At 36.9% G+C, this 15878-nt stretch overlaps 1 protein-coding gene across 1 annotated transcript in view; it reads left to right on the top strand.

The window, feature by feature from the left end:
• rnf121 (ring finger protein 121) overlaps nucleotides 1-15878 on the top strand; it is a 32007-nt gene that overhangs the window by 13002 nt on the left and 3127 nt on the right. Inside the window, exons 3-8 of the mRNA XM_067376502.1 lie at nucleotides 792-933; nucleotides 8073-8227; nucleotides 11001-11108; nucleotides 11278-11398; nucleotides 12005-12138; nucleotides 13457-13558. Of these exons, the coding sequence (XP_067232603.1) occupies nucleotides 792-933; nucleotides 8073-8227; nucleotides 11001-11108; nucleotides 11278-11398; nucleotides 12005-12138; nucleotides 13457-13558 (762 nt within the window). The remainder of the gene's footprint in view (nucleotides 1-791; nucleotides 934-8072; nucleotides 8228-11000; nucleotides 11109-11277; nucleotides 11399-12004; nucleotides 12139-13456; nucleotides 13559-15878) is intronic.

The raw sequence follows: 15878 nt of genomic DNA, 5'->3' as shown, positions 1-15878 counted from the left end.
TAGGTTACAACTAGGGATGAGCATTTTTCAAAAATATTGTATTGGAGTATTTGCTTGTATTAAAAAAAAAAAAGAACATTCTCAGTCTGAAAACAATAATGCCGGGTGCTGGGAAAATGCACTCCACTGACAGACGTTGCACGGACACTGATAAAGGTGTGCTAAGTGAAGTTTCTTACAGCGCTTTCTTCTTAAACCTATTTCCCTCAATGAAAATTAAAGGAAGCATATGTCTTGAGTTGTCAGTTAAGTTATCTTCTCGGCTCACTCGGGTGAGCCGAACTGCCTATTTCTCATTCAACTGGTGTTTCGATTGTGATTTCTCATATTATGATAACTCCGTTTCCACGCAACATTTTGATCCATTTGATCAAAAGTAATTCCACTTTGTAAGGTCAATTAGGGAAATAATTTTAATTTTAAACTTCATTGAGGCTAGAGGCAGATGAAGACATTCTGTAGTCAAATACAATCACCTTGTTAACAAGCTCCACAGCGCCACCCAGTGCATTTAGTTATAACTGTGAGTTTTAGTTTGCCAGCAAAGCAACATATTTAGCTAAATTCGAAAAAGGATTTTTTATTTTTCGAATAATAATTAGATCGAATTTGTAACTGTTCATACACACCCCTAGTTACAACCCACTAGTTGAAAACTACTGCTGTAATATACTTGTGCCAAACCTAAATTAACAAGTAACAGCTAAAACATTGCATCTTTAAAAACTGATTATGTAATTGTTTGTTTATAAATGTGTGCTTATTTTAAGGATTTCTTTTCTGTTTTGCAGGTTGGAACATGCTAAAATGCATGCCAAACACAAAGGGCATGAAGCCATGCATGCAGAGATGGTTCTCATTCTCATTGTCACACTCGTCATTGCCCAACTTGTCCTGGTTCAGTGGAAACAGAGACACCCCAAATCATACAATGTAAGCCCATTATTTGCTCCTCACACACACTCATGCACAAAAGTGGATTCAGCACATGTTTCAGCTTTAAGCTTTAATCCTTTAAAATCATTGTTTGTTTATTTTTCCCATCAACCTACACTCGTGGTCTGTAATGGCAAAACAAAAACCAGATTAGTGATTACTTTGCAAATTTATTAAAGTGTTTACAGCCTCCCGTTTGTCTAGGGTAGGAGATGATGTAACAATTATTGTAAATGAAAAACAATATTAAATATAGCGCAAATGACTGATGGCCACTTCAATTCCCTGATCCAGAAAAACACAAAATTAAGCAAATAAGTTAATTTTATTGAAAACAACTCAAAGATAACAACAACAAAGAAAAAAGAAAGGAAGCTAATAAATCTTCAGGAAAGGGCCAGGCCAACATGACAAATAAAAAAAAAACACATAAACAACAAAGTCTTACCTCACTCCCTTTCTAACATAAGCAAAATTCAAGGCACCCTCTCCCTACGTCTTTTAAATTCAAACAAAATAATAAGACAAATTATGAGTAAAAACTTAATAGTAACATAAGAGAAGAACAAGCTCAGTGTTTGCACGCTCTCTCACAGCTAGCGGTTACGTAACTCATTCACAAAGTTGAGAGAAAAAGACCACCTTTACTTGTACACACAGACTCGTACAAGAGAAAATTCACTAAAAGACGACAATTCTAGATCAGGAAAAGACTGAAGCGCGTTCCGTCAGCAATCCAGCATTGCTTTTCCACTCTATTTTGCTGCTTGGGATCTCTGCGACATTCACTCAGCTGATGAGCATCAGCTGGAAAACAATTAGCAGCCTGCAAACAAGAGAGAGACAAATGGAGAAAGAACAGAAGAGAGCAAGTATGCAACACATAACACGCCCAGTAATTAGTATCACTCTCCCCAGATCACACACACATAACAAATATGTCCACAGGACATAACAAAAGAAACAACTAATATTTCACATTAGCATAAATATATAGACCCTTAAGCCAGTACTTAGTTTAAGCCAGCTTTTGGCAGTGATTAGGTCCTCAAGCCTTTTTGGGTGTGATGCAACAAGCTTTGGGGATTATTCTCAAGCTCTGTTAGGCTGTATGGGAACCAGCGGTGGATGGCTATTTTCAAGTCTCTCCAGAGATGTTTGATTAGGTTTAAGTCCAGGCTCTGATTGAGCCACTAATACCTCTTTTCCATCGGCTTGAACTGGATGCTAGTTCAGAGTTAGTGCTATTGCCAGTTCGGAGTTGGTTTGACTGGCGTGCCTTCTAAGAACCGGTTTGCCTTTCCGCAGTCTAGAGAGCCACCACAGAGCCAGGTCTTACGTCGCTGTATACGTCTCATCTTTCCCAGCAACACTAACACAGCAGCGCCAAACACACCATCAACATGGCGGACGTTGCGTTACTATTGATGCTCATGGCTTTGCGAACCTACATCAGCATCCAAACACGGCGAATTCAACGTGTTCGTGCAGTTCGCCCTAAAGGCCCGTACACACCGGGACGAATATCGCACGCGTTTATTGTCAGCGTTTTTCAAGACGCTTTTTGTGTTCACACCCAAGCGATTTTCACCGGCGATGCACCGAGTGAAAGTGCAAATTCACTCCCTGACAGTATGTGGCGCTTGTTTATAGTGCAAATAAACATATAATATTAATAAAGTTAAAGAAGATAAAAAAAAAATGTGAACGGTAGTGTAAATAAACATATTTATGAAACAGACATTCTCAACTATTTCTTGAATGTAAAAGGGGGAAAAAAATACACATCTGTGGCAGAGCGCCCATAGTGTGCGTCTCAGTCAGCTCTCTACTTCACTAGTCAGGGCACTGATCAGGGATTTGGCCACATTCATTTACAAGGTATACTGATACACGACCTAGGAAGCTAGGGAGCTGTTTGAGACGCAGGGATAGTTTGTAGGGGTCTTCCTCATCTTACTTTCTCTTCGTCGTCTTGTGTGCTCGGCAAGACCGTTTTGTGCTTGAGCGCCACCAAGTCGTGTTTTACTGTAACTTCAGCAGCTCCAGGCACGTGAACAAAAGCGCCAATCTCATTGGTCGGCCAGTTTTTAATGCGGCGCGTCAAACCAAAAAAACGAACCCGAGACGTTTTTTAAAAAATGACCTCGCGTTTTTCGCGTCGATGTGCACACTCACATTGGCGCCCGTTGTTTAGTCAGGAGGCGTTAAACGTCGGCGAAAATCGTGCGCGATATTCGTCCCGGTGTGAACAGGCCTTAACTTGTTTAGACGGAGATTACAAACGAGCTGCTATTAGCTTGATTAGCTGCTTTTTCAAAAATGTTGGTCACAAATTTGTTCATCTTGTTGGTCACGGTAACCCCAGCCCCTGACACAAGCGGTTCTTGCTTCTAGACCAGCAATGTTTTGGTTCTACTTACGAACCACTTTCCCTGGTACATAGCTGGTGCTTTGGGTGTCGAAAGACTGATTTGAAACTAGGCTCTGGCTCAGCACTCAAACTGCCTTGGTGGATAAGGACAGAATTGTCCCTGCCACTGAAAAACACCCCCTCAGCATGATTCTACCACCACCATGATTAATCTTTGAGATGGACAGGGGCCGATAGCAACCAGCTGTGCGTAAGTTACAACGTAGCCTAGTTTTGATGTGAAAGGGCACTAAAGGCCTTTTCACGAAATTTCGATACGTTTTTTCATATTCGTGATCCTAAAAATTCGTCACGCACAGAGACCTTGCACACTGACTCCGATGCATATTAATGAATCTGTTGTGAAAACAAATTGCAAAATAATACACAATGAAGTCTTCAAGCATGATTTAGTTGTCCTCTCTCTTCTTAAAATGACAAAAGAAAGAGGAAAAATTGGGTACATCCAATCCTGAAATTGCATAGAGAGGAAGGAGAGTTCTCATCAAGGAGCTGAGTGATTATCCCAGAGCGTTTCAAAGTTTACTTCAGTTTGATGCTTTGTTAGCGATTCTAGCACAATCAGTCTTTATATTCTTTCTCTTTCCGCACTTTGTTTGTCATACAGTGCTACTGATTTGTGCTGTAGACGACGTGGATCATCTGTCAGATGGCATTCAGGATTTTGGCGTTCGCATATAGTTGCTTTGAATTGTCAAAACGTCTCTCAAAATGCATGCCACGTCATATTTATTTTTTAACGTACGAAAATTTCGGACTCGGTGTGCAAAGGCCTTAACTTGTGCACTACTAAATTTTTTTGCGCTGCACCATTAACCTTAAACTGAAATGTAACTATGTATAAACAAAATATTTACAGAAGCTTCTCACCAGGATTAACAGTTTGAATAAAATGGCAGATTGACTGACTGAATATTAAAAATTGTGTATTTCAGTTCTCTTTAGTCAATGCAATTATACTGTGACTGTGCCTCATATGCAATCAACTGAAAGTGTCTGTAACCAAATGATTAGAACAACAAAGGAACAGCGTCCCTCAGGGTATTATGTTTGTCAACTTGGATCTCTAACATACTAAAATATGAATGCTATACATGTTAAAACATGCTAGCAACACTTAGCTAAGTGTTAATGCATGCTATTAATACCATGAAACAGGAAGTGGTTTTAACTCAAACATGCAATGTCCAATCTTCCCCAAACTTAACATCTTTGAAATTGCCTCCTATACCCTCATTCACTATTCTACACTTGAAGGAATGAATGAAAGTGATTGAGTGAATTCGGACACTGTGTCAGAATGTCTACTGCTTTTGTGTAGTTTGTGCTTGCTGTTTAATAATCATTTGAAATGTAGCAAACTGGCTGCTTCAATAGTAAAGAAAACTATTTTGTTCTATTTTTCCTGATTTCACATTTATCAGTGAGTACATATTCATCGGTAAGGATGGCAGCATCTGCGGTAGTTGTAACATTGCGACTGGTCAGAAAAATGCTAAGTCAAAATACTTTTAAACTGTTCTAACAAGAGCAAATCATGAAGATTTGCATGAGTAGTTACACCTCTGGCTGTACATCAGCGATTTAACTTTTTTTTTTTTTCCTTCACTATTGGTCTTCAGGTTTCTGCGTATTTCTAAATTTCTCTGGTACTAACTCACAAGCTCTTAACACAGTATCTTTAACCTTTTTATAGTTCTGGCTATCCTTAACGCTTAAAGAATAGGCCTTTTGTGCCTTAACTCTTGGCACACACTGTGTTTGTTCAATATCTGGCCATTATCATTATCATTACCAAATGTTCTAATAAACTGAAAACTGTCAACATCACTCACTATATTTGGGTAAAAGCTTAATATTATGGGCCACATCCCTTTTTTTTTTTTTTTTAACAGAACTGGTTCAACCACTTAAACTTTCCTCCATCTTACCCTCACCATTTAACTGAAAAAATAAGGCTTTGACCTCCAATTTATGAATCTCAATTACGCTATTCAATTTATATTTTCTATCTGTAAGGGCATCAGCTCTTTTTATTGCTCAAGAGAATGTTAAAGCAGTAATAGAACAGCCCTATCATAATCCCCCAAAACAGAAAGGTTTATCAATATCATACCCCTCCAACTCAAACAGAGCTGCTTTAACAATTAATGCAACATTCTCCTTAGACTTCATCTTTGGTGTTTAAATGTATTTAATACTTAGCTGCCACTTCTAGCAACTGTTCTCTTGTTAGTTGTTTAAACAATTTCTCACTAGGATACTTTATAAATAACTTAAGTTTAAATCAGTAGCCATTTTGTAGCAGACCCTAGTGATTGTTCAACCTAACTCACAAGCACAAAAAGTGACCATTCCCCCTAACTCTCTCATCTCCTATAAAATAACTCCACCCCATTCTTTGTGCTTCCACCAAAAGTCGAGTATTTTCAAGCACTCAAATACCATCAGTTGTATTATCTCACGAACAAACCAGTGAGACAAACAATAGCGTCAGCGTTCTCAACCCAGTGTCAGCTTGGACAGTGGACAATTCAGGGAAAAACGGGGTGTTAACAGGGTCTAAAACATTTTGAGCAGTTGAAAACGCATTCGACTGGATTGCTTCCATAGTGTAGACGCTCATGTGGTCGCCCTAGCCCTTATGGTTCAAAATTTATTAGCACAAATGTAAGTAAAATTTTGAACAGTTTGATGATGACTAACGGATACAACAGGTGCCTACTCACCTTTGGTGCTTGGAGTCCAACTATAGCAAAAAAAAATTTAAAAAAGTGCCATAACATGCATGACACATTTTTGGTGTTTGTGAAAATGTCAGGTCCTAGATTTAAAACTTGCTAAATATTATCCAAATGCAATGTTTTCTATGTGGGTGTAATGTTTTCTATGTGATTTATATTCATCAAAGAATCCTGAAAAAATAGTTTAAAAAATATGAAGTAGCACAACTATTTTCAACATTGATAATAATAGGGGTGTAACGGTACATGTATTTGTCCCAAACTGTCAAGGTACACGTGTCAAGGTTCGGTGCATTCAGTCAGACGATGAATTCAGTCAGTCATAGGCAATCCACACTCCAATCCAGAAGTAATGAAAAGCAGTTTGCTAACCACCACAACAGGAAAAAGCACAGAACAGATTATCTAATCTCTCAACCAGTGTTTCAACCGTGGAAAGACATCACTAAAACAGCTTAAGAATAATATCGCACATAGCATTACATTCACCTCAGGCAAGTCATTTAGTGTCCACAGCATATTAATTCACTAGAGAAATGAAATCTAGAGAGAATTTCACTAAATATATAATTTATTTAATATATGTTGTCATGAAAACAAGTTATGACAGTAACTGTGTAAATGATATTTCAAAAATGAATTGGAGTAGAAAAATAATTGAAAAATAATTTTATATTTAAATTTAGAAGTTAATGCCAAACCTGCCTTATGTGCTATTTAAGTGTTGATTATTATATCTAAAAATAAATAGAAACTGAATATAATAGTTTGGGCTCTGTTGTTAATTGTAATCTTTAATATTATAGTAACGTGCAAGAAAGGGCTGTGTATAGTTTACAGCATTAGCTGAGAGAGACACAATTTGTTCAATAAACCACTGCTTAGTAAAAAAAAAAGAAAAAGCAATTTTATGTTTAGTTTTCTCCCCCCTGTTGTACCGAAACCCGTACCGAACCGTGACTTCAATACAGAGGTACGTATCAAACCGTCATCTCATTGTCATCGTGTACCTCATGCATCTCGTTTGTTAATAGGAATTTCAGTTAAAAGTTCCTTCTAGGAGCTAGTACTTTCCCACTTCTGAGGACAAATTGAATGCAAGATTAATCCTTGTTTACCGTATGTCCACTGACTGTGCGCGCACTTTAGAGGCATTTAATGTTGACACGATTGCCGTTGTACTATTTCTGAAACGGGGCGGTTCATATGGGTTATCTGTCTTTTACCATCATATTATTTTTCTTTTCATGTCAAACATGTTTTTGAAAGATTTGAATATGTGGAAACGTGTATATATAAAAAGGGTTTTATGTGTTTTTTAAAGATAAAAGAAATGAAAGGAATAAAGATACTATCGATAGCCTAAATCTGGTACAGTTAATCATTTTATAGGGAAAAATACATATGCACATGATAAATGGGCTCTTTGTAAACTATCATTTTAAATGGCAATGCCTCTTTATCTTTTTTTTTTTTTTTTTTGGGAGATGAAACATGACCACTAGGGCTGGGAAAATAAATCAATGAATTGTGAATCGAGAAATTAATTCAATGCTTCCAGTTCCTTACACCATTTGCACATTCTATAAAACAATCATTCATAAAGTTCGAAAAAGCAAATTACAAGGGTGTTTGCAGTGGGCTGTTTACATTAATCACGCATCATAAAAGCATTATGAGGTGCAAGTACATTCTCAGATTCAGCCGAACGCACGAGGGCTCTTCTTTGTGAGCATTTGAGTGTGCTGTTAAAAATAGCCTAGAGCACCATCTGCTGTCAAAAACTAAACTCAGAATCGATTCAAGAGAGAATTGCGATGCATCTGGAAAATCTCAGAATCAGTCCACGAATCGAAAAGCATCAATTTTTTGTCACAAGCCTAATGACCACTTATATTTCTAGATGTGTTTTGAAAGCTTAACATCTAAATAGAGTTTTTTTTTTTTTTCCCCCCAAGTTGGTAACCCTCTTCCAAATGTGGGTCGTTCCTCTGTACTTCACCACTAAGCTGCACTGGTGGAGGTTTCTGGTGACATGGTTCATCTTCTCTGTTGTCACGGCGTTCATCAGTTTTCGCGCTACCCGCAAACCACTGGACTGCACCACTCCGAGGTAACCGAAAATAGGTTTACCATCATGCCATGGGACTAACCCTTTTTGTTTGTGTTTTACTTTCTATGTCCATGTTTGGTTCTTGTATGAATTATTTGAAGTAGGGGTGTGCAGTATTGATAAAAATGGTATCTCAGTATTTTCTGTGATTTTGATAACAATAATTAGACAATATTTTGCTGAGTGTGTTTTTGTGCAGTTACCTTGGCTGGATTGGATGTAGTGATTTTACTTTCGGCCATCCAAGGACGTTAAGTAATGGAGCGATTGGTACTCATTTCACTGCTGACGTTGTGATTTTTTTTTTTTTTTTTTTTTTTGGGGGGGGGGGGGGGGGGGGGGGGGGGACCACACGTCACTTAAGGTGTGGTTGAGTACATCAGATGACCACCTTCCCCCTTTCTTAGTTTGGGGCAGGCACCAATCAAGGTCTTTTACCTTGGCACTGGCAGAATGAGAACAATTTTATTAACAAAAGACAAACAAGAGTAACTAACACAATTACTAAATGAACACCATGAATGATAAAAGAATAAAGTGCAGAAGACGCATAAAATACAAGTGGTTAATTTTGGTGTGGCTATCAAACAAATAAATAAATGAAAGATTATTTATTAACCATCATCGGCTATAACTTGTTTAATCAAATTTGTTGCATAAATTTAATTGGAATAATAATGCACTTACCAATCAAATGAAATCATTATCAACAAAATCCATCTTTTCAATACATAGGTGGCAAGTACAGTATGCTGCAGCTGAAGTGACATTTAAATGTTTTTACAGACTTTAATGCAGCTCAGCGGTGGCTTATATGCATTATACTGCATTTACAATTACATTAATTATGCTATGAGATGTAATTGTTTTTTTTAATTGAATATTTAATTATGAAATCATTTGCAATTGATTCACAAATTAATCCTCATTAAATGCATCAATATAACAAATAACAATGTTAACTTATTGTGTATTGTTCTGTATTATCATTATGACATTTGCAATTGAGTCACAACAAATGGCACTCTTGCTTGGGTGATATTGCTAAACTATATAATTATTTTTATAAGGCAAACTCATTGGGAAAATGACCCTGTGTATCTTGAATTTAAACATATAACTTAAAGGAATAGTTTAAAAATGAAAATTATCCCACAATTTACTCTCCCTCAAGCCATCCTAGGTGTTTTTGACCATCTTTCAACTGAATACAATCGTAATTATATTAAATAATATTTTAATTCTCTTCCCAACTTTGTAATGGCATTGAAAAGAGCTTTTGAAGCTCCAAAAAGCTCTTCCATCCATCATAAAAGTAATTCATACGACTCCAGTGGGTTAATAAATGCCTTCTGAAGCAAAGCGATGAGTTTGTGTTTGAGTTCCGGTGGAAGGGTGACCTCTGACCCGACGTATGACGTATCCCCTCTTTTCTTATTTCGAAATCCTCCCACATTTTTCTTTAAGACTTTTCATTTTAGATTTCTAATTCGTGATCAGCGTTTGTTTTGCTCTATCGTCTGTACTTCCTCTTTCGTCAAATCTCACCTAAGCTTATGCTGTGTTCCAGACAAGGTTGGATGTGGGAATATCCCAAATTAAAAGTTCCACTTCAGACCTCAGTTAGTTCCAGGCAATCAGACTTACCGTTCACATGTTGACCACATGATGTCGCCATGATACAATGAGAGCATATCCTGTTTTGTGTCAATTATGGCAAAAACAGAATAAAAACAACATAAAATTGCTTTGAAAACAGCTGATGAAAAGCAAATATGAAGATATTATTACATAAACTTAATGTCTAATGTTATAGTTTGTTTATATTCATCGGAAGTAGACTTGCCGACATCTTGGAGGAGACGTCAAATGACGCATCTCGCTGAGGTTGGGGTTGATCGATGTACCCAGAGTTCACAGGTCAAATGTCCGACTTTGAGTGGCGTTCCAGATGTTATTTCCAAAAACGAGGTGGGAAAAATCCAAATTCCCAGCTGTCTGGAACACGCCATTACGCTACGCCTACGTCATACTTTGGGTCAGAGGTCACCCTGTTGAACAAAAATTTGACGTTTAGTTATGTTGTACAATTAAAAGCCTGTCTGCAACTAGCACAGCACAAGTAGAAAGATACAAGATGCTTGTTACTGCACTGGCATTAGCAAAGCTATTGCTCATTGATTGTAGCATCATGCATCACAGTCTTTGTACATGCAGCCATCAACAACCTAACCATAAGCTCTATACTTCAGCACAATGGTAATCATTAAAAATTCAACATAACAGATACTCTTTTAAATGTCAAACATAACTGAACATTAAACATTAACAGGTCTTTCCCGTCAAACATTTACACCCTGATCCAGCCATATGCAAAGCATGTTGGGAACTAAAAATCGCCTGCCCAGTTTCAGTTAATGCAACAAAAATCATTCATGTAATTCCAATACAAATGGATTAAGTAAATTTCCATATTACATATATTTAAGTGGATTGAATACAATGAAATTAAGTTAGGATGTCAATGGTGTTGCTTTAGCTCATTTTAAGTAAGTAATTTGAGTTGGAAAGTTGGAAAAATATTTTTTTTTTCAGTGCAGGGAGGCTACAATAAAATCGTACAGGTTTGGAATGGTACAAAGGTAAATGACAGGGGGCGTATTTTTGCATTTATGTTTCATCTTTTGATTTTTGGGGTGAAATAGGACCCAGACATTTCTTGGTGAGATTCACATCTTGGTGAGTTTACTCTGTTGTCTCTTTCTCTACACAGGCTTGTTTATAAATGGTTCCTCCTTTTGTATAAGATCAGCTACACCACGGGCATTGTGGGTTATACTGTAGTTATGTTCACCCTCTTTGGCATCAATCTTATATTTAGGTGAGTTATAAAGCTTCATGTTTAAACACTGAATCATTAGGGTATCTGACTATAACATGATGTTTTTATAAACCTCAAACTCTATCTACAGGTCATTTTTAAATGTTTCTCACCGTTTTTTTGCCTTAAGAACTAATAATTCTTATTTCACTTTCCTTTATGCTCTTAGAATAAAGCCAGAAGATGCCATGGACTTTGGTGTGTCGCTTCTTTTTTACGGCCTGTACTATGGTGTGCTCGGTCGGGATTTTGCAGAGATGTGTGCAGATTTTATGGCATCTACAGTTGGGGTAAGTGCTGGAATCTGTGGATGAACGTCATGTTGCTTTTAGCTTTTTTGACACTTTGGCTTATCTGAGCACTCACAGGCTGTTTTCACACTCTTTCTCTTGTATTGCTTGGTCTGATTTCAAGTTTGATTCCACCCCCTTACCATGCCCATAAAACTACCAGCTTTCACTTTCTTTAACTCCCTTCTTTTAGTTTTACTAGGAAATCTCAACAGCTCTTGGCTGTCATGCCCATATGTTATCAACAGCAATTTACTTTTGCATCTAGCATCTAGCCCGATTGCTGTCATACCAGTTGCAGACCATTTAAAAAGCTGCTTTTACACTAACCAATTTGAGCCAAACTCTGCATTCTACAGCAAAACCTCTGTGAAAGCATCCTTAAATTCTAGTCTGTTTTCAAAGTGAGGCTATAATTATTTTATTGAAATTATCATTATATTAAAATATTTTATTATTTCATTGGCTATGAATTGCTTTTTCAGGACAAGCTCAACAAAATTATAAAAAAAAATCTTATCTAGTAATCATGAACTACTGGAAAAGGCATGGAAATTCATTGATCAAAGAGTGTATGAACCCTAATGCACAGATCTGATGTTGCAGTTTTACAGTGCATCTGGAATGCCCACTAAACACCTGTCGGACAGCATCTGTGCTGTCTGTGGTCAGCCAATCCTTGTGGATGTGAGTGAAGAGGGGATCATAGAGAACACCTACAGACTCTCCTGCAACCATGTGTATCCTTATTCACTTTTACAGTTGTGTTAATTTATGATGTCTGCAATCTGCAGGCTTCGTACAGAGAGTGGACATTTTGGGAAATGTTTGTTTTTAACTTAGGTTTTGAAATGAAGGTGGGTCATTCCATGTCAAGTTGACCAAATTTCGCCCTGCTCACATTTTCAAATTCACACATAAATAGTGATGAAAGCCAGAATATTAACTAGACCTTAAATAACCAGCTAAGCAACTAACACTTTGACGCTTCAAAATGTTCATTGAGATTGTAAAACTAATCAATACGAATTGAGTGGTTTAGTCCAAATTTCTCGATCGCTTTATATGATTGAATTTAGGCTATTATTCACATATAAACATTCATCAACTTGCACATCAGTTCACCAATGAGGTTCATCCTCACGTTACACAGCACATTTGAGCTTCTGGAAGAGGTTTGTTCTTGTACGTCATTCAGGTTTGGTTGAGCTTCTGTTTATGTTCGCTGATCAATGTTTATATGTGAATAAAAGCCTTAATTAAATCTGTATGTCATTAAAAAAAGCGATCTAGTCTCCAGAAAATTTGGACTAAACTGCTCAATTTACTTTTGAAGAAAGTGGTCATCACGTAACTGTCTATGGAGTCCTGAATAAGATATTTTACTAAAGATGTTTACATATGGTCCACAAGACAAAATAAAAGTTGATTTTATAAAAATGACCCCCTTTCAAAAGTTTACATACACTTGATTCTCAATACTGTGTGTGGTTACCTGATGATCTACGACTGTTTTTATGTTTTGTGATGGTTGTTCATGAGTCCCTTGTTTGTTCTGAGCAGTTAAACTGAGCTCTGCTCTTCAGAAAAATCCTCCAGCTCCTGCAGATTCATCAGTTTTCCAGCATCTTTTGCATATTTGACCCCTTTCCAGCAGTGACTGTATGATTTTGAGATCCATCTTTTCATGCTGCGAACAATTGAGGGACTCAAACACAACTATTGAAAAAGGTTCAAACATTCACTGATGCTCCAGAAGGAAACACAATGCATTAAGTGTGGGGGGGGTGAAAACTATTTGCATTTGAAGATCAGGGTAAATTGGACTTGTTTTGTCTTCTGGAAGACATGTAAGTAGCTTCCGAAGGGCAGTACTAAATGAAAAAATATGAACTTTAAAGAAAATAAGAGAAATGAACACCTTCATCCTTTTCAAAAGTTTACACCCCCTGGTTCAAAACGCATCAGTGAATGTTTTCATCTTTTGCAAATTTGAACCCTTTCCAGCAGTGACTGTATGATGCATACATTTGTTTCCTTAACCTATTTTTTACCCAGATTCCATGAGTTTTGCATACGTGGCTGGTGCATTGTGGGAAAGAAGCAGACGTGTCCATACTGCAAAGAAAAAGTTGACCTTAAAAGGATGTTTAGTAACCCGTATCCTTTATTGACCTCAAAAACACATGCCTGGTGTAATGGTATGCGTATTCGTACCAAACGGTTCACGGGGCAAATTCCAAATAGAAGTGATCATCCCTATTTAAGCAGGGCACGCACTTTTAAAAATATAAATTATTTATTTATGCTGGTGCTGTGTTGTCACAGGAACATCCCAGCTGAAGATGATGAGGTAATTACACCGCTCCCTTTACCAAGTGCATTCCAAAACGGCTACGTATGGGACGCGCATGCCCTGCTCACATAGGGATGATCACATAGGGCATGGGGATGATCACTTCCATTTGCTGTGAACCGTTCGGTAAGAATGTGTACCGTTACATACCTAATACATTTGAGATTTTTTAGTAGACAGTTATTAATGCTAGTTCATGAAATGTACTATAGATAGTTTGTTGCATGTAAATATCCTGTTAGTAAAGAAAAAAAACATTGGCTATCTTTGGTTTTAGTTCCCAGTTTAAACTTACTATCTTTTCTCATACTATCTCTCTGTGTCTCAAGAGCCAACAGTAGTAATGGTTTGGGTTTCCCATTCTTTTCATAAGCTGGACCTGCCAGTAACTCCTTTTTCCCCCCGATTCAAAGATTCAGCTGATTATAAAGCAGACTTTATATAAGAAATGCCTACAAAAACAGTGACCTTTTTCAGTCCTTCGCTCTTGAGTGAGAAAGGGATACTTTCATGAGGTGTTTTAACAAAACCCTTGTTTCTGTTTGAAACATAATATTAGACACACTGTAGCATTTGCCTTAAACTATTAGTCAAGATTTTTGTGCCAAGGGGTTTATTGCAATGTAAATGTTTATTTTATTTTATTTTGTTATAAAATGTAACCACTGAGTATGAAATTACTAATTGACGAACCGTAAACAAAGCAGCATTTTATCATGATCACTTTCATTATTCCAAATGGCTCATGTTATGAAAATATTTGCGTATTGGAATGCTCAGGTAAGATGATGTAAAATTAGATCAGCTTTCGCTCTGTGCCGTCTTGGCTTCTTTGTTCCCTTTCATCACTTTCGCTTTTATTCTTGTGCACTGACTCGTTTGATAAACTGAACAGCCAATCAGAGTGATCTCTCTCAACGATGGCCCTAGCAACATAGAGCTGACTGCAAAGACTAGCCTGGCAGATGCTCATCGACGGCCCAACATTGGCTGATGACCAACTGTCGGCTTGGTGCGTTATGGCCCTTAAAAGGATAGTTCACCAAAAATTAAAAATTACCCCATGATTTACTCACCCTCAAGCCATCCTAGGTGTATATGAGTTTCTTCTTTTCAGACGAATACAATTGGAGTTATATTAAATAACGTCCTGGCTCTTTCAAGCTTTATAATGGTAGTGAATAGAGGATGAGATTTTGAAGCCCAAAAAAATTGTATCCATCCATCATAAAAGTAAATCCACTTGACTCCAGGGGTTAATAAAGGCCTTCTGAAGCAAATCGACACATTTTTGTAAGAAAAATATCCATATTGATGATTTATTTATTTATTTATTAATTATTGAATCAATAAATTAATAACATCATAATCAAAATATCAGTTAAAATATCTGTACTGTTATTCAGTCATGACTTCAAATGAATGTGTTTAAATCTAGGGAGTTGTCAGGACAAATGTTACTGAAAAGTAACAAAATCCCACAACTGGAGCGACAGCAGCTTAGCAGCGGACCAGACTAATGCATCTTTTAAATAAGACACCTTGACAAGGTTCAGATTCATTTAAGTCACACCCCAATCACTCCAGACCTACAAAAAACCTACAAGAGTCACTTACGTATGGAAGCTTGTTTCCGGCACTGAATAAAAAACAAAAAAGGTAATTCTGACTTTTTTTTTCAGAATTGCTAGATATAAGCTCACAATTGCAGGTTATAAAGTCAGAATTGTGAGTTATAAAGTCACAATTACCTTTTTTATTTTAGTGGCTGAAACAAGCTTCCATACATTGTAAAAAACGATAAGTAAAATTTAATTTTTCTTTTGCAAGTTTTTGCACACATATTTTTTAATTTGTGAATGTGGCATTTTGAGTAGAAAACGAACTCCAAATTGCAAATGGCAAGTTACTAAACATAAAAAGCAATGATAAAACAGTGTCAAAACAGCTGGAAAATGGTGAAAAATCAACCTAATTATTTAAGGCCCAGTGCATGATGGGAACACCAGTATCCGAAAAGTTGAGTAGTTTTACTTAATTTTATAATTTTGATATTAATTTCTACATGCTTAAATTGAGTACTACTATATAATTTACTTAGTTTTTTTTTTTTTATTATTCTTG

Source organism: Chanodichthys erythropterus, chromosome 22 (genome assembly GCF_024489055.1).
Source record: "Chanodichthys erythropterus isolate Z2021 chromosome 22, ASM2448905v1, whole genome shotgun sequence".
Lineage (NCBI taxonomy): Eukaryota > Metazoa > Chordata > Actinopteri > Cypriniformes > Xenocyprididae > Chanodichthys > Chanodichthys erythropterus.
The sequence above is the reverse complement of the archived record's forward strand: the minus strand, read 5'-3'. Positions and strand labels throughout refer to the sequence as shown.